General features: G+C 57.8%; 1 protein-coding gene across 2 annotated transcripts in view; it reads right to left on the bottom strand.

Moving 5' to 3' along the window:
• MVB12B (multivesicular body subunit 12B) overlaps positions 1-18,220 on the bottom strand; it is a 173,641-nt gene that overhangs the window by 13,982 nt on the left and 141,439 nt on the right. For both annotated transcript variants that reach the window (XM_051855273.2, XM_051855278.2), the window contains 2 exons: positions 3,074-3,129; positions 816-875 (listed from right to left, as the gene is read on the bottom strand). In XM_051855273.2, the coding sequence (XP_051711233.1) occupies positions 816-875; positions 3,074-3,129 (116 nt within the window). The remainder of the gene's footprint in view (positions 1-815; positions 876-3,073; positions 3,130-18,220) is intronic.

The raw sequence follows: 18,220 nt of genomic DNA, 5'->3' as shown, positions 1-18,220 counted from the left end.
CTCGCGCCACAGCGCCCAGCTGTGTGCCTCACATGGCCGCCATCCCCCACCCCGGGTTATGCAAACGAAACAACAAAAACAGCCGAAAACGAGCGAAAACCGATAGCTGGCAATCAGGCTGGCTTCTCCAACTTACTGGAAATCAAGGACGAGGGGGGCCTTCTTTGTCTTGTTTTGGCGGCGACAGCTTTAGGATCTGTTGTACTACACTGACTCCATTTTCCTTGATTTCAGCCATCTTTCAGGAATGCAACCCGCTTCTGCTAGCCGGCGCGCGGAGGGAACCCCAAGGAGCTGAGACTACTGAAATGGCTGCACCGCCTCCACCTCTAGACAAATGTGCTTCCTGAAGGGAGCCAGCCGCCCAGCAGCCACCCCAAGCTCTGCGCCGCCTGGTGGGGACGGGGGTCTTGCAGGCGCCACCCTGGGTCTCCCCTCACTGTCCTGTTGCCTGCACTGCAGCCTGGGACCGCTTTAAGCTGCCGAGCTCTCTCGAACCAGGCTGCGTAGGGGTCCAACTAGTCAGGTGCAGGGGACGCACGCCGGCCCTCCCTCTGTATCCCCGAGCCTCTCCTGGTGGTGAACAGTATGAGTGAGCGAGGGGGGCAGGAGAGCAGGCCGGCACCCTCCCTCAGACCCCGCCGACACATCTGAAACCACGGGGCGGAGTCGCCTGCTGCATCTGCCACCTGAAACCTTCGTGCTTAGAGAAGGCAGGTGCCGGGCGCACCTGAAGGTCGTAAAGACGATGGAGGTGAGAGTGAGATGGAAGCGTCCCCGCAGTGCCAGCCCCCGGGACGCAGGCAGGCTCTTACCTCTTTTTCGATTTCTGCCAAAGACTTGATAGTGATTCCCAAGAGGTCAAAGGGCTGCATCTGAAACAGACCAGGGCGCCTCTGAGAGGGCTGCAGGATGCCCTCGGACCACCCTGCAGCCGGCACTCCCCCCACCCCCACCCCCCAGTGCACCAGCGGCCAGACTCCTGGTGTGATGGTGAGGGGAGGAAGCAGTGGTGAGGAGCATGCCTCAGGAAGCTGGCCCACGGGTCGGCCATGTGGCTAAGGCACCCAGAAGGGCCGTGGCTAAGCCCGGGGCTGACCAGCTTGGCCTCTCTTCCCCCTGCAAGGGACAGTGCGGGCAAAGTCTGCTCTTGCCTCCTGAAGTTGGGGCCAGTGGTGGCCCTGGCTCTCCTGGGAGGCTGCCCTGACCCCACGTGGCGTCTCTCATGGGGGACTCTGCGGTAGCCAGGGAAGGAACTGGGGAACTCTGGGTCTTTGAAGGAAGCTCCTGCCCATCACCGAGACGCTGACAGCAGCAGGGGTGGGAAATGATCATGCTGGGTCTTAGCGCGGGGTGGGTGGGGTGGGAAGCACTGCCGTTTCATGGGGAGGAGGTGCTCTGTTTGGAAACGCTGGTTTTCAACAGAAGGCATGAAAAAGCGAATGCACATGGCAGTGAGAATTCGCTGCAGGTCCCAGGGGCTAGGCTGAGGTCCACAGAGGGTAGGGCCCCGTCTGTAGGCCCTGCGTGTCCACAGGCACCCAGGTGTTCTGTTTCCAGAGGGGCCCAGTGAGGGGCCAGCAGCCTGGGATGAGCAGGTGGAGACCAGGAGCCTTCCGGGGACACTCTGGGCCTGCGCTGCAGCAGCCCCGATCGGCAGCAGCTTCCAGTGCGGCCAGTACCAAGAGTCGGTTCTGGACTCCAGGGAGCCGCGTTCAGAACGGGGCTTGGCCGCAGGTCAAGTGCCCTCCTCATGTCCTCATCTGCCAGAAAGGGGCGTGGGCAGGTGCTCCTGGCGTGGCTGGGGGGGTGCTTAAATGGGAGAAAGGCTTGCAAGGGCTTGGCACAGGGCTTGGCTCGAGTGCATGGCCGTGGGCACTTGCTGGGTTGGCAGGGCCCTGCAGCACTCGCTCGCAAGGGTGACCCTGGGACAGGGCCACCGAATTAGAACTCGGCTCCTGGGGCTGCTCTGCCAGTAGCCACAAAGCAGTGTGACTCTCGTGGTGCGGCCAGTCTGAGAGGGGTGAGGACAGGGCTGCCCGCGCCCCAGCAGGGGTCCAGCTGCTGTATGCCCATCTCTTAACTGCTCCACTCAACTTTCCCAACTGGAGCGGCAAGCAGGACAGAGCGGCCTCTCCCAGGGAGCCTGCGGGAAAGGCGCCAGCGTCTCCATGGCAACGTGGCCGAGCAGTCGCCGAAGTTGCGCGAGCCCCACGTGTCACGTCACGAGCATTTTTCAAGATTAAGCTGCTTACCAGACGGGCTTGCTGGCGGCCTATTATGTTTCACGCGAGGGGACGCGCGGAGCGGGTCGGATCACGAGCCGGGTGGTTAAGCTGGCTCCAGGAAAAACGCTGAGGGATTCTTCAGCTGTGCCCAAACTGGGGCCTTCGTGTTTACTGGCTGTGCGGAGCACTCTCCGCAGGGTAAAAGCCAGCAATGCGGCTACGGAGCTGGCGAGAACCTGGACTGCACTGCTGGGAGAGGCCCCTGCTGTCCGGGGCGCCCCAGAATGCCAGGCACGGCCTGCAGCCCAGGACACTGGCCCCAGTGCCACATGTAGGGTGGGCTCCTCCCACTGCCCTCTGTCCCGTGCTCACATGTGCTGCGGGGCTGGCGCTGGCCTGGCGTGAGCCGGGGCCCCACAGCCAGAGGCCCCCGAGCCGGAGTGCAGTGTGCAGTGAGTAGGGCACGCAGCCTGCCATCATCACACCAAGTGGAGCAGAAACTACAAAGCTGAGCTTGGAAAACAAAGAATACACAGAGCTGATGGGGTGAAGCTCAGCTCAATTTACAGCTGGGCCACGAAGGGAGGGCTCGCCCGTCTCGCTTCTCGGGGCTCTGCGGGTGCAGCTCCGACTGGGGCCCAGACGAGCACCACCCACCCCCGCTCTCGGGAGTCACTGCTGTTGGCTGGAGGGGGAGGGGCGAGTGGGTCCAGCTTCCAGCGGGAGCAGAGGCAGGCACGTGCCCAGAGCGAGGCCCCCGGAACAGCCCCGGGTGCACAGCAAGTAAGGTGGGGGCTTCAGGCTGGGGGCAGCAAAACGGAAGCACAGTCACGCTGGAAACTTACACTTTCTGGAACGCACGAAAACTTCTCTGATATCATGAACGGCACCCCATCCATTGCTGCAAAAGAAAAGGGCGGCAGTGAACACACCACGGACACTCGGTGACCTCGGCCACCAGCACGAGTGCTCGAGGGAGTCACCGGCTGGAGCCGGCCGGCGCCCAGCGCAGGGCAGTGGCAGCTACGGCGTGAGAACTGGTACACCCTGCCTCCAGGGAGGGGAGGCAGATGTGTAGACGAGAGCTCCCGGAGCTCAGAGGGGCTGGTCTAGAACCCCCAGGAGCCTGGCCTCCAGTCTCTAGGGGGTGGGAGCCTCCAGGGGCTGGAAGCAGAGCTGGGAGGGACAAAGCTGCCCTCTGGGAGCAGGGGAGCAGAACGCGTGCTCCTTACCCACTCCCTGAGCCGAGACAACCTTCTCTCCCAGGCTGTCAGGGTCATGGGAAGTCCATGTTGGAGGAAAGAGTTCGGCAGTTGGGCTGGCTGTGTCTGGATCCTGGCCATGACCTTGGATGAGTGACTTAATGTTACAGGTAACAGGAGGTCATGGCCACACCACTTCTCTCAGCTGCCACCCACGCCTGCCCTCCCAGGCCTTCTGGGGAGGCAGACAGCACCGAGAGACTGGCACTGCATGCCTCCTCGTGCCCAGGTGGGCTTTAGGGAAAACCTTCCTGCCAAGGCCAAGCTTGGGAAGACAGCGGGAATCTGGAGGGGAACACACCACAGGCAGCCTCTTGGGAAGGAGGGCGGGAGGAGCAGTCCCCAAGATGCGGGAGCGCGGGTGGAGTCAGGGGGCGGTGCACCCCTGCCTGGGCCAGCATGGAGGGGACAAGAGGACGACTCGGCCATCCCTGAGCACAAGACGAAGATGTCCGGGAACGCCCGTCTCGGAGCTCAGGACGGAAGAGGCACGTGGTCAGGCCAGCCACGTATTCTTCTAGAAAACAGATTTCCACAGAGGGGAGGGAGCCGGGCTGCAGGGCCCAGAGCTGGAGCTGGGGTTCCTGGGCTGAGCAGCGGTCGCGCAGGGCCGGGAATCGTCTGTCAGCCAAAGCACACGAACGGACAAAACCGTGTCCCACGGACTGTGGTGGGAACGAGTTTCAGCAAGACGCTGGCAGGATCTCTCCTGCTATCCGTGTGGACGTGAGGGATAAATACGGCTGGAAAACATCCAGACGAGGGGAGTCTGCGCCCGGCTGCCCAGGCCCGGACGTGGGGTGCTACCAGAGGCCTGGCAGGATGGCCTCTGACCAGGCTAGCGGAATGAACTCCAATAAGAGCTCAAGAAGTCGGGATCTCGGGCCACATTAGTGGGCAGGGTTTACTAAATTCCCACAGTTTACGTCTCCAAACCCAGCCGTGTCGGAGGGAGTGGAAGAGACCTGGACCGAGCGAGGGCGCGGCACCACTGTCGAGGCTGCAGAGCTACGTCCTGGTCCAGGCTCACGGAGCAGCTGCTCTCCATGTGCCCTGAGCGTCTCCTTGGCAGCCTTCAGGGAGACTGGGAAGGTGAAGGAGCCGCCAGGCCTGCCCAGAGCCCAGCACTCCGCCGGCTTGACGGGACGTGCAGCGAGACTGGGACTCTGGTCGAGGTGGGAGAAGACGACCCAACGTTCCACCATTTTCAGGGCTGAGATGGAACGGGGTGGGACAGGTGACACGGGGCTCAATGAGAGCCCCGCCTCCCAGGGCAGGGCCAGCTGACCGGGGCACAGGCACACACCTAGGGAGGACTCCCGTGGGTGGGGCAGAAAGCTGGTCTGTGGGCCCACTGACTCCCCTCCTAACCCCACGGCATCCACTTCTCTCCGTATCTGGGCAGCCTTTCCATATTTAATATCTAGAGGGTTGCCAGACATAATTCTCAAGGTCAGTGGCACACATTCCTCCCATGTTTCCAATGAGTGCCCGTAAATCCTGTCCGTGCCGGCTTCTCGCAGGGGAGGCGAGTCTGCATCTTGCTCCCTGCCTTCCTGGCAGGAACCAGCGCCTCATCTTCACTCCTGGAGCTCAGAGGCTTCGCGGTTCACCAGCACCCGACTGCTGCTGGCCCTCCTCGGGGTGGCCGCCGCTGCCCTGCGCTCCCAGGTCTGCCAGCCACCGTCACAACCCTTTGCTCACGGGAGCTGGAGGTGGCCTTGCTGGGCCCTGGAGTCCTCTCTCCAGGAAGAGGCTCCGCCAGGCCTCTGGGAGGTAAATTCTCGCCCAGCCCAGTTCTACAGAGGAGCGACATGGAAGCAGGCCCCCGTCTCCTGCCCACACCAGGGTATGTGTGTGTGTCAGACGGCCCTCACTGTTAGCATTTGCAACTGACACCTGAGGAAACTGAGGCTTAGAGGAGGCAGGGAGCTCAGGAGGAGCCAGGACACAAATCCAGAGTCCAGCTGCTGCTGCGGGCTGTGGCACGGGAGGTGGGCTGGGGACTTCTGCAGATCTGGGTTGTTAATTCCGGCTCAGCAGCTGGCGATGTGTGGGCAGGTGCAGGCCACCTCCCCTCTGTGAGCCTCAGCTGCCCTGACTGTGAAATGGGGCGAATACTGAGCCCACTCAGAATACTGCCGTGAGAGCAGAAAGACGAGAACTGGGACGAGAGAGATGGGGCCCTGGCCCAGGGGAGGGCTGAGGGCCAGCCCGGGTTTCTGCTCTAGGGGGAAGCCTGGCGACGCATGGGCTCCCTTTCAGTACCGGGCCAGGTCTTTTGTCTTCCTTTTAGTTTTTTTCCTAATTTTCAATTTCTGGTGGGAGTCTCAACGAAACGCTGATCTGCGGCATCGAACAGCAGCCAGTGGGTACAAGCCAGGATGTGCCACGGGCTCCGTGGCGCAATTAGCATTCTCCTAAACAAACGAGCTTCAACAGAGCTGTAATTAAGCAGGCCTGTAATTAAGTATATGCCCTTTATCATAACGATCATGCTTAGAGATGGCATGATGCATGGAACTCTGTTATTAATGCTGTAGTCCCCACCTCAAATGCGAGTACATAGAAATCAGCGTGTCAGGCCTGTCGCCAGAGTGTTTGTAAAATACATTAAAGAAAAAACCCGGGAAACAATGAGCTCATTCAGCTGCTCTTTTTACAATCAGACACTAGAGTCAGGGGGACTGCGAATGCTTCCCGATTCTGCGAGGTTGAAACAAAGCGCTCATCTGCTACTGCACTGACCCCATCCCATCTCCTATTTTAAAGAAGGAAAAGCAGTGGTGATTTTTATTTTTTTTGGCCAGCAGACCGGAAGCAGCCCAACTTGCATGGACATAAAAATGGATTCCTGCTTGCATAGACAGCTCGCCAGGAACGAAGTCTGGCGACAGAGGGGCCTGCCGCCTCCGCTCCTCGTCTCGTGTAGGAGCTCTGGTTTCGTTGTTGAGGCAGTCCCCGGTGCCGCCCCTTGACCTCCCCCAGCAAACACAACCCTTGGCCTTGTCGGGCTCAACACAAAGACATCGCTGACCAATTCCCGAGAGCTGTGGACCTGGGAGCACCCATCAACCCTGGGGTACCCACAGCTGCTCAGGGTGCCCCGTCCCTTCCCTTGCCGACAGCTCAGGAGCAGTCGGGGCAAGGACACGTGCCAATCAATGCGGATTTAATTTCAACAGGCTGGATACAGGGAGTCGTAGACTCATGCGGCAAAGGACGTCACGGCTTTCACAAAGCGCCGTTGCCAGCACCAGGACCGTCACTGCTTACAGCTGACAAGTGGTGTTAGGTGAAGGCGAGTAACAGTACCCCAGAAGTGCCCGCAGACACGACAGTGAGCCACGTGGCTTGCTGGCAGGCACTCATTTCCGAATAAAACAATGCAACCAGGGTGGTGAGAGGCTGCCCGCTCTGTGCACCTGGCTTGGCACTTGGAGCTGTAAGCAGCAACCCCACCCCTCCCTGCCCCCTCTGAAAGCCCCTCTCTGTGATGGGCAAACCAAAGATCTCAAGGCCACTTCTCGACTCATCTGCAAACCACAGCACAGAGCCAGTTCTGCTTCTGTGGCAAGTGCACCTTGGGGACAGTCCCGGTAAGGCCCTGTGGACACACCCACGGGGACACCCCAACTGGGTTTACACAAGGCCTACAACTGCCTTCTATAGCCCTGAAGCAATGTGTTTTGCCACCTTCTTTGCAAGCCGAAAGCAGTGATTTATCAGCCACCGCCGGAGCCTCACGAGCGCCACGCATGTGGCACTGTGGCGGGGAGGGCGCTCGCTCCGCTCAGGTGCCAGCATCAGACGCAGCCATGTGGCTCCGGGCAAGTCGCTTAGCCTCCCAGGCAGGTTTCCATCTGTCCAAGGAGGGTAACCAGGCCCTGCAGCACGGATGGAACAGAACGAAACAGCCTGTGGTCGCTCAGGAGACTGTATTTGCAGTTTCATTTGAAAGGCAGAGGCAGAGAGACAGAGGCCTTGTATCTGCTGATGCCCTCACTCCCCAGATGGCTGCAACAGCCAGGGCTGGGCTAGGCTGAGGCCGGGAGCCCCGACGTCCGCCCTGGGCACTCGAGTACTTGAGCCCCAGGACGCACAGCAGCAGGGAGCTGGGGTGGAAGCGGAGTGATGCAGGATGCGGGCAAGCGACGGCTTAGCCGCTGCCGCCCCGGAGAAGGCTTTTCATAGCAGCAGCCATTGTTGCAGAGAAGGCATTCAGCCCAGGCCCCTCCTCCGACTGTGTGCACGGTGACGAGCACTGACCTCTCCCAGCCTGCCTTCTCGACCGCAGAGGAGAGGAAACAGGCACACCTGCGCTCCCAGAAGTTTACCTGAGACAGAAACGGGAGGCTCCAGGTGCGAGCTGACCGCGCAGTGACTGTGGGTCCCTGTTACTGCTGCTGGTGCCACTGCTCTGCACAGGACGCCCTCCACCCACACCTCTGCCTGCTTCCGCGTGAAGATGTGAGTGCAGCCACACTGATTGAGGGGGCCCTGTACTGAGTGCCCCAAACCAGAGGCTCCTGGCCCCAGCCCTGGCTTCCCCTGGCACCCATCATGCAAGTCACGCACGACTTGGGAGCGGTGCACAAGCTGCGCCCAGGCTGCCTGATGTCCCTGGGAGAGTCCCTAGAACAAGGGGAGGAGAAGGCTCCCGGGCGGCGGGTTATCTGACTCACTCTCAGAATCCAGGCGCTTCCACAACACAGACGGGTCTCCGGGGTTCTGGTTGGCACGGGCTTCTGCATCACACACCAGATCACCCTCAGCCCCCGTCTCTAGGAAGAGCACCTGACTGTCCCTGCCACTTCCTTGCTCTGCACCCACAGTGCCCTGGGAGGAACCCAGGGCGCCGGGCCCTCCCACTGCCTCCTTTCCCAGGGCCTCATGGGGTCTGCTGCAGACACTGCAGTGGGACGTGGGGGCTGGAGGAGGGAGGGCAGGAGGTCTCAGGCCGCGGGGTGTGGATGTCCCACGTGCCATACTCAGGAGGCTGCAGGATGTGGTGCTGGGGCACTTGCTCCTCTGAAGAGAGGCCGTTAACTCTATAAACATTGGGTGACCTGGGGCAGAGCCCAGCTGCTTCGTGCTCCAGGTCAAGATGTAGCTCACCGGGGCCGGCGCCGTGGCTCACTTGGTTAATCCTCCGCCTGTGGCGTCAGCATCCCATATGGGCACTGGGTTCTAGTCCCGGTTGCTCCTCTTCCAGTCCAGCTCTCTGCTGTGGCCCAGGAAGGCAGTGGAGGATGGCCCAAATACTTGGGCCCCTGCACCTGCATGGGAGACCAGGAGGAAACACCTGGCTCCTGGCTTTGGATTGGCGTAGCTCTGGCCGTAGTGGCCATTTGGGGGGTGAACCAATGGAAGGAAGACCTTTCTCTCTGTATGTCTCACTGTCTAACTCTATCTGTCAAATAAATAAATGAATAAAAAGATGTGGCTCATCACAGTGGGTAAGGAGGGGCACCCCACCCCCTGGGTCAGCGTCCATAGCGGCTGCCCTCAGGGAGCAAAGCTGGCTGTGTAAACACAGAACAAGAGGCCCAGGAGTGACACCCTTGGGAGGGCAATGCAGTCCACAGCCACTGTCACGTTATCGAAGGCAAAGGCCTGGTACAGCCTGGGCAGGTGTTGCCTGCCCCACTGGCCTAGCCCTGGATACAACCACTCACCTGCAGGGCAGGGGGCCTGGGCAGGAAGAGGGACCACCTGGAGACTAACTCACCGGGAACTTTCAGCTGTATTTTTGTTATACTTCAATATGTGAGTGCATTTTCTCAGGAGCCAATCCCCCAGGACAGCTGAGGTCAACCAGAAGTGTCCCTCCCCCAACTCCAGAGCCCCCGCGCCAGGGCTGCCCTCACGGGGTTGGTGCAGTCCTAGCACTCCCCGCCCAGCCTGTTTCCTATGCACCTGCCTATTTCTCTGCACATACAGAAGAAATACAGAATTTTGCTTTGCATGTGTATGTTTTTAATAAAAACAGCATTGCAGCATAACCACTTTGCATTTTAGTTTTCAGGTAACTGAGAGCGAGCCCTCCACGTCGGCACCTACAGCTCCATCTCAGTCTCTGACAGCTGTATAGAAACACGGTGCAGACCAAGGAGGCAGCACACGAAGACCCAAGTACCTAGGTCCCCGACACCCATGGGAGACCCAGATCGGTTCTGTGCTCCTGGCCACGACTGGCCCAGCCCTGGCTGTTGTGGGCATTTGGGAAGCCAGCCAGTGGATGGAAGATCTCACTCATCTGTTGTGTGTGTGCGTCTCCACTGTCCAAAAAACCCAAAGATAAATAAAAATTAATTTTAAATGACTTTGGGAGGGAAAAATTTAAATTCATGCATAGTTTTTATCCATAATATGCATTTGTCATACACTTTTTGAAGACCCATTGTACAGGCCAATAAACATTGGCTTATTTTTCTCTTAATCTTTCTTTTGTTATAGGGTCTGTCACAACTAAACTGTCAGAGGAGTAGAGGCAAAATTATTCTTTCTTCTCCTATATGATGCACATTTAACATTAGTATCAAACTTGTTGCAGCAAATAAGACATTTCTGACATATCTTAATTTGAAGCTATCTCTGGCCATTATTAATTCTAGATTTTTTTCTGTTCAAGTCATGTATTGATTCATATTAAAAAAAAAAAAAAGAAAGAAATAGGGTGCAGAGAAACACGGCTGGCTTTAAGGAGTCCTAACAGCCACTGTGGTGGCCTGAGGCCATCATAAAGTCCCTGGGGTGACCGGGTCAGACTTGTACCTTACAGCTGTGTCCCCAGCAGGCGAGTGGCTGCGGGCTGGAGGGGAGGGGGTTCTGCCGGCAATCAGGTGGTGGTACAGGCGGGATGCAGACGGAGGAGACCTGGTTGCCGGCTGCAGAAGGGCCGAGAGGAGTCAGGGCGACTTCAGGACCTGGCGTAAGCAGCTGGGAGAATGGGGGTGCCGGGGACCTACATGGGGGAGCAGCAGGGCTGAGGCTGAGTGGACTCCATTGCTCTGCACTGGGTCCCTGCCCAGGAGGGAACACTGGTCTGTTCCGGCTGGAACCTGACCAGGATCACGGACTGCTTGGTTAGAACTGTGTTTCAGATGGAAACTCAGCAACTGGACCTGCAGGTGGGGTAGGAGAGCCCAGAAACTACCGGTTTGGTGGTAATTGAGGCCATGAGAGAAGATGAAATATTCTGGAAGAAAACCTGGTGAGATTTAAGAGAGGCAGGCCCAGGGTAGAGCTGACAAAGGCCAACTTGCATTGCTTAAGTTGAGGAAGAATTGGCAAAAACAATGGAAGATCAGAATACACAGTGATGCTGGACCAAAACTGGAGGAATTAGCGTAAAGTTGGTTTTAACATGCAGATTTCTATATGAATACATGTAGGCAACACATTTACACAGATGAGCACACAGACAGGTACGTGTGCTTTCTCTCTGTTGAGCGTCTAGAAGCAGACCTCCGAGAGCAGTGAGCACACCTAGCCCGCAGGTTTGGGTTTCTAACACCCTTCTATGAAGGCAACAGGGGCCTCTGGAGAAGCCGCTAACTCACGGCTGTCAGGGAAACAAGCCAGGGACACCTTGCTGTGCAGAGGTAAGGGCGCTCCCAGAGTCGCAGGCGCCCAGCAAGGGGACCCTGCAGCCAGCCTGAACGTGGGATGGGGGTCAGCGTCAGAACAAAGGGGCTGCACCAATCGGACTAGACAGCTGAACTGGGATGACAAAGCGCTTCTGTAAGCCGCCAATTAATGAGCCATGAAGGAAGGATGGAGTTAAAGCTATCAGTGGGCACGAACACTGGCAGGTGAAACTCTGATGAGGAACAGGTCACTCACATCGTCTTCAGGTATCTCCCACAAATCACTCATTAATATCAAGGGGGAAGGCCGGCGCCGCGGCTCACTAGGCTAATCCTCCACCTGCAGTGCTGGCACCCCAGGTTCTGTCCCGGCTGCTCCTCTTCCAGTCCAGCTCTCTGCTGTGGCCCGGGAAGGCAGCTTATGGAACAGGAGCAAACGTGACACTGGCAGAAACTTAGAAGTACTTGTGCACCAGGCATGACCACGTGCAGAAGCCCAGACGGCCTCCTGGAGCGTGAGATACCACGTGAAACAGAGGTGAGAGGTCTCAGCTGCGGCCGCCCTAGACAAGCAGCCTGCCGATGGCCAGACTCATGGGTTGGCCCAGCCCAGGCCAGCTAGCCCAGCCAGGCTGACCCAGACAGGAATAACACCTGCTGACCCACAGCACTGGGAGACATGGCAAACGCGGGCTGTATTAAGCTCTCAGCTTTAGGGTGGTTTGTTTCGCAGCAAGAATTAACCAATGGAGGGGTTGCATCTTTGAGAGGAAATTCACATGGATTTTTCCAGGCACTGCTATCTCCTTTATATTGGCTGCCTTAAACAGAGAGCTAATGGCAAGAGCGTGGGTGTCACACAGCCTTGAGTTCAGATCCCAGGCCTGCCCAGCAGGGGCTCAGCACTGCAGAGCCCACTTTCTGAGCCTCTGTAAATGGGGCTGGTTATTCCAGGGGAGCTGCGAGGGTTCAGAAATCTATCGCTTGCAAAGTGCACGCCACTGTGCTCGCTATGCTGCCGTCACCACCACACCGACACAAAGGCTGGGGGAAGCATCCTCACTGCTCCCAGTGCCCCAGACTCCATCACCCAGGACAAGCTCCAGGGTGGCCATGTCCTCAGCTCCCGGGACAGTGCTTAGCATAGAACAGGAAGCCAAAATGTAGCTATCGAATAAATAAGGAGACAAGAACTGGCCTTGGAGTCAGGGAACCCGTGTGCGGCTCAGTTGGGTCTCACCGTTCCCATCTGTGGGCGAGAGGGTTGGGCTGTGCCAGCGCCTTCTCCCCCTCGTGCTCAAAACCATGCCCCAGGGGGCCCTGGGCATCAGCGTGTGCCCAGCTCCCAGAGGACCCAACTCAGCGCCTGGGTACGAGCAGCCCTGAGCGAGATGGTATCTGAAGTCCAGCTCTGACACCGTCAGTCACACACCTGGCAGGAGTCACCACAAACATTAAATAAGTGTGGGTGATCGGAAAGGCTGGGAGCAACTTGCAAACCCCAGCAAGTCGCCTGGGACATCATGGCTCCCAGCTGACTTCTGTCACCTCACCCAAGCTCACTCAAAACAGCTCCGCCAAAGTCGGACGCAAAGGTAAGGGTAGGTCCCGAGCCAGGCACCTTCCCTCTCCTCCCCAGGGCCACAGGGCAGGAAGCGAGGGCTCTCGGAGCCTCTGGCGCCAGGACTGACCATCTCACTCTGCAGCATGTGGGAGCAGGGAGGGTCCATGCAGGGGAGCACAGAGCGCCAGAGGCACCTGCTGGCCTCTCCCAGCACCTTGTGACCACCCGGCAAGGGGTCACACCATCTACCAGGAAGGAGCTGACGCTCAGCGGGAAGCGGCCGCGGAGCTGGGACCACGGCTGAGCGCACGCCTCCCACCAGATAAAGGACAAGGTGGCACACAGAGAAGCAGTCACAGGAGCTCCAGAGCAGAACATGGAAGAAGGCTGGGAAGGGACTGAAGGCTACACAGAGTGAAGAGGTGTGATGCTCTCACGGGGGATGGGCCACACACAAAGGCCCCACCCAGCTATCTCCAGAGTTCGTTTCCACTGGGTCATTCCTTTACCAAAGCCTTCTAAGGCTTCCTAGAGCTCTCGGGTGGTGTCCAGGCCTCACAGGCTGGCTTCAGCCTGCATGCACCCCAGCCACCCTCCTCCCCTCTGCACCCTGCTCCCAGCACCTCCAGCCTTACCACCCCAATCTGCCGCCCATCTCCCACTGAGAAGTACGTGTGTGCACACGGCACGCCCGGCTTGCTGTGGGCTCTGCCTGGGGAGCACACCCCTACTGTCTTCTTGTGAACCCCTGAACCTCGGAACATTTCCTCTGGGCTGCCACTCGGCAGGCTGAGCTCTACTGTTCTGTCCCAACCCCTCCCCCCATGAGCTCTGTGGGGGAACCATGCTAGCCCAAGGCCCGTGGGTGGTGGGGCCTCTCAGTGGAAAAGCTGTTTTGCAATGGGAAATCTCTGTGGCTCTGGGAAAGGGGCCATCCCCACTCCTTCCATTGATCCCTTGAACATTACTCATTTACCTGCCGAGTGCTTACAGCAACGAGACAGCAGGACAACTGGGCAAACTGGAAAGGTAGGACTTCATGATCAATTTTACTGGAGACTGCTCAACAGGCTAACAAAAATAGCACAAAATGTGGCACCTTAGTTCCGTGGCGCCGAGAAGTTGGACCCTGATTAGTGGGACCAAGTTCCCTGGGATGTGAACACCTGGGCGAATGTGAGAATCAAGGCTGACCGCCTCAGAGGTGAGCCCCGAAGGGAGAAGCTGTGAGGGCCCCAGGCCCATTTTCCCAGAGCCACCAGGTTTGGATTCCCAAAGACCAGTCACAGCGATACAGGTAGGGGCCAAATAAGGAGCCGTCTGCTGCAGAGAGCCACAACTCACACTGGATGAAGACGGCACCGCCTGCGTGCATTAGGACCAAGCAGGCCATCACTTAACAAACAAAACTCCCTTCTCCTGGAGTTTCTCAGCATCACAGAAAGCTCAAATACTGGACTGCTCAGATCAAAACCAAACACCTGGCTGTCTTCCCCCTGGTGTAGCTAGACTGGCAGCATGTAGCTGGGGTGGACACTGCTGATGGTCCTCTCTGGATGCACCCAGGAGGGAGACCCCAGGCTACACTTGTGGCTGGGCCAGGGCACAGCACTCCCAGGCCTGTATGGAGGTGTGTTTCCACTCAGCTGTGCCTATCGGGACACTTTTCCCCAGGAAAGAGTTCCTCTGCCCCTGAGCTCAGGTACAGGGGACACGGGTTCTGGATCGTGGTGCTGTGAGGATGAAGGAGCAGCCCAAGACAGCACTGAGGACCCAACTGCCTTTCCCTTTGATTTGGGGATCCCTGAGCAGGTCGGCCCCTGCCTAATCTCTGGGTTCTCACTGCCCAGATTTCAGATTTAATATTAACCTTTAAAAGGCCCACCACAGGGCCAGGGTGCAGAGGGTTAGGCCAATGCCAGCAATCCACAGGCGCACATTCCGGCTGTTCTGCTTCTGACCTGGGAAAGCAGAGTGCTTGGGCCCCTGCCACTCATGTGGGGGACCTGGATGGAGTTCCAGGCTTCTGGTTGCAGCCATCTGGGGAGTAAACCAGTGGTGGAAGACCTCTCTCTCTAATTCTGTCTTCCAAATAGAAGTATATAAATCCTTAAACAAACAAAGAGATGCCACAAAGACGCATCCTCTCAGTGTAGGTTGCTGTTTTGCTGTCGGTTCATCGGGGGGAACAGGTGGGCGGCTGCCGCCCACCTCTGACTGTCCCTGTCACGTCCACCTCCTGCACCCGACGCGCTCCTGCAGAACTCCGCAGCGCCCAACACGAACCATTCGGCCGCTCCAGCTGCGGTCTGAGCTCAACCTCGGGATTTAGTAATAGCGGCCTGCTGGCATTACTCGAATTTCTGGAGCTGATGAACTTTTACAGGCAACACGAACTGAAATAAGGAGCATGGAGATGACAAGAAATTTTAATCCCGGGTTCTTTGAACTATCCAGCATAATAAGCACTTGTTCCTTCCTACAGTGGGCATGTGAAAGAGAAATCCAAGTAATAATTGCAGTAATTATCCTGAAAAAATATGCAAAGACTAATGGTGATTATGAAAACCTGGGTAATTGTTCTCTGAAGTCATCACTGATCAAGTGCAGTGTGGACTTGTGGCTGCCAGGGAACTGCTGACCCTGAGCCCCAGGTGGGCATGGAAATGTGACACACGGGCTCCCTCCCTGGGAGCATCCCCCCGTGTTTGCCAAAGTGCCTGTCATCACTGCGAGCACCCCGGCCTGCGTTTTAACTTTCCCCCACCCCCGGCGCCCTGAAGGGGTTCCATGATGCCCCTGATGGGATGCGTATGTCACTGTGGTTCAAAGCCCCAAGTTCAACTTGTTATTTATTCAAATAATTAATTATTCTTGTATCCATCGAGCAGTTTGTCATGACACATTAATGACTTGATAGACTCCCATGAACTGGTGAACACAGAACAGAGAGCGTTTTTATCGTCATTTAATTTTAAAACGATCCTGTGTGAAATTATCTGGTCGTGAGTGATGGGAGCATAAAGAACACACTCAGCAAAGCCCTTTTGGATCATTGCTTTATTAATGGTAACGTCAGGGAAATGAAAAATGCTAACATTGTCATATTCTGCGGCTGGGGGGAGATGAATAGCGGGGGAGTGGGCGAGGGCTCCGCGCGCTCACCGCCAGGAGCGCCGGCCCGCCTGGGGGCCACCTCCATGCCCAGGCAGCCTTTTTGGGTTTGCAGCTTTGTCGGACTCCTGGCATCTTCACTTTGCATGTGTGGGCTTTCCTTTTTTTTTTTTTTTTTACTTGAATTTTGCATTAGTGATATAAAGCACCCTCACAAAAACATTTCGCTTTATTGCTTTGAACATTAAATGCTATTAATCCAATAGAAAAACGTTAAAGATATTGCTGTCACCTTTAAATGTGAAATGATACTAGGAGCTAAAAATCGCTGGGTTAGTGGAAAAGATGTTCCCCGACCATCCCTCAGTCCTGAGACAGCCATGCTGGGCTGATGATCAAATGCTACTTCCACACGGCTCACAGCACAACATCTGCTCAGAGGAGGCTTCTGTTTAGCTTTGTCCCCCCTTTCTAGTGTGTAAATCGCTTCTCGATTGTTTTGATCGCAAACTTGGGAATCTATGCAAACTACTCCTTGGCACTGTGATCTAAAGACAATCGCAGCAATCCCCTGGGCCCCAGCTCCAGGCTGCGGGATCCAGGAAGGTCTGAGGAGCGGGCGGGGCCGCACAGGGACCACGGAGCAGGAGCCAGACGCTGTCCCTGGCCTCTAGCGAAAGAAGCAGTGGGCTGATCTTCCCTTACCAACTTCCTGCTCTGTTGGATGCCCAAGCCGGGGAGCAGCAGGGATGCGGCCCCTCCCCCATGCCAGTGACCAGTCCTCTCGATCCCAGAGAATGGTGGTAGTGGTGCAGCTCCCATTTCTCAAACCCTTACTCTGCTAGGCAGAGCGCTCCAGACGCTTTCTGTAAAGGGACTGAATGCTCAAGGGGTCTGCATGTGTGCACACATGAGTGTGTGTGCATGCATGCACGTGGCTGTGCATTTGCTTCCCACTTTACAGACAACATTCTGGCTAACCGCACGCAAGTCACCAGCCCTGAGCATGTGGCCAGCAGAGCCAAGGCCAAGGCTGCATCCTGGGAGGCTGATTCCTGTAGTTCTTAGTTCTTCCCAGAGATCTCTTTGACACCTGCTCCCCTGTCCGCCACTGTCCCAGAGTCTGTCTCCCCACCATGCTGTGGCTTAAACCCAGCCCTCTGGCTCCCCCTGCACTGGACTCCAGGGTGAGGGGACACGCCCAACCCCTGGCCCTATTAGCTGCGTGGCTGCTCCTGTCCCCACATTCCCTGGAGTCCGAGTGACTCCCCTTCCACAGCGCAAAGTGCAGGGAAAGCACAGCCGAGAACGAGGGAGCAGAAGCAGGGACGAGAGAATTCCAGGAACACACACACGGAGAACGCGGACGGCCTGAGCTGCTCACTGTGTTGGATGCCTTCCTGTTTCACATGGAGACCGTGGGGCCTGAATGCCCGTACCTCTCTCGGGGGCATCTCCAGCGAGGTGGCAGCAAGGTTGCTGGTCCTGCAGAGCGCGCCTGGCGCACTCCGTCAGAGCTCTGCCAGGTGTAGAGGCCGTGGGGGACTCCTACGGACCCCTCCGGGAGACAGGCAGGCCACCCCTGGAGCAGCCTGGACTGACTGTGATGAGATTGCACGTGTCCTACGCTGGGGACAAGACAGTGGGCTGCAAGAGGAGCCCCAGGTTGAGAGTCCAGCCACCCCAAGCCACGGGACAAGCTACTTCCTGACCGGGGCAGCTCCGCGTGAGAAGCCAAACTGCGGAAACGAACCAGAATTGCAGGCGCCCTTGCCCTCTGCACACACTATCCCGCAAGAGGGGGTGCGGGGCGCCTGCGGGAGAGGCGCCAGGTGGCAGGGGCACAGCGCGTCCTCAGAGCTGCCCCTGCACTGCGCAAGAGGCATGCTTTCCAAGCACCGGTCCTCAAACTTCCCGGTGTGAGAGTCCCCAGGGCTCGGAGGAAACCTCTAGACTCTGGCTCCAGACTGCAGGCGCTCAGCACCAGGAGACACATGGCTCTGCCTGGGTGGTGCTCCGGCGAGGGTCTCACAGGCGCAGTCCTAGAACCTTCCCTGCACAAACAGGGCTTTGCACTGCCCGTAAGGCTTGCCCGTGACAGGAGCAGGCCGTCTGACATGGGTCGGAGCAGGTGCCTGGAGAGCTGTGGGCTTCATGCCGGCATGGTGCTGGGCCCTTCCCGGTGTCACTCTGAGACGCAAACAGGACCAGCCCAGTTTGCAGCCATGGGAGATGAGGGAGCCGGGCAGTCGCGCTCAGAAGGCCAGGCCCTCGACTCCAGTGTAATTTAAGGCAAGATGTCCAGAACACCCAGTGCCCAGGGAAAGCCGGGCACTCATCCACTGCTGGCCAACTTGTCACTGCTCACGTGGCGCAGCCTGGGTCTCCCTTTAGTCCAGGCCGTTAGTGGACTGGGCCTCTCGACCTGAGGATAAAAGGGGCCCAGCGAGGCCCCCGGTC

This window comes from Oryctolagus cuniculus, chromosome 1 (assembly GCF_964237555.1).
Source record: "Oryctolagus cuniculus chromosome 1, mOryCun1.1, whole genome shotgun sequence".
Lineage (NCBI taxonomy): Eukaryota > Metazoa > Chordata > Mammalia > Lagomorpha > Leporidae > Oryctolagus > Oryctolagus cuniculus.
This window is presented reverse-complemented; position numbering and strand designations above follow the sequence as displayed.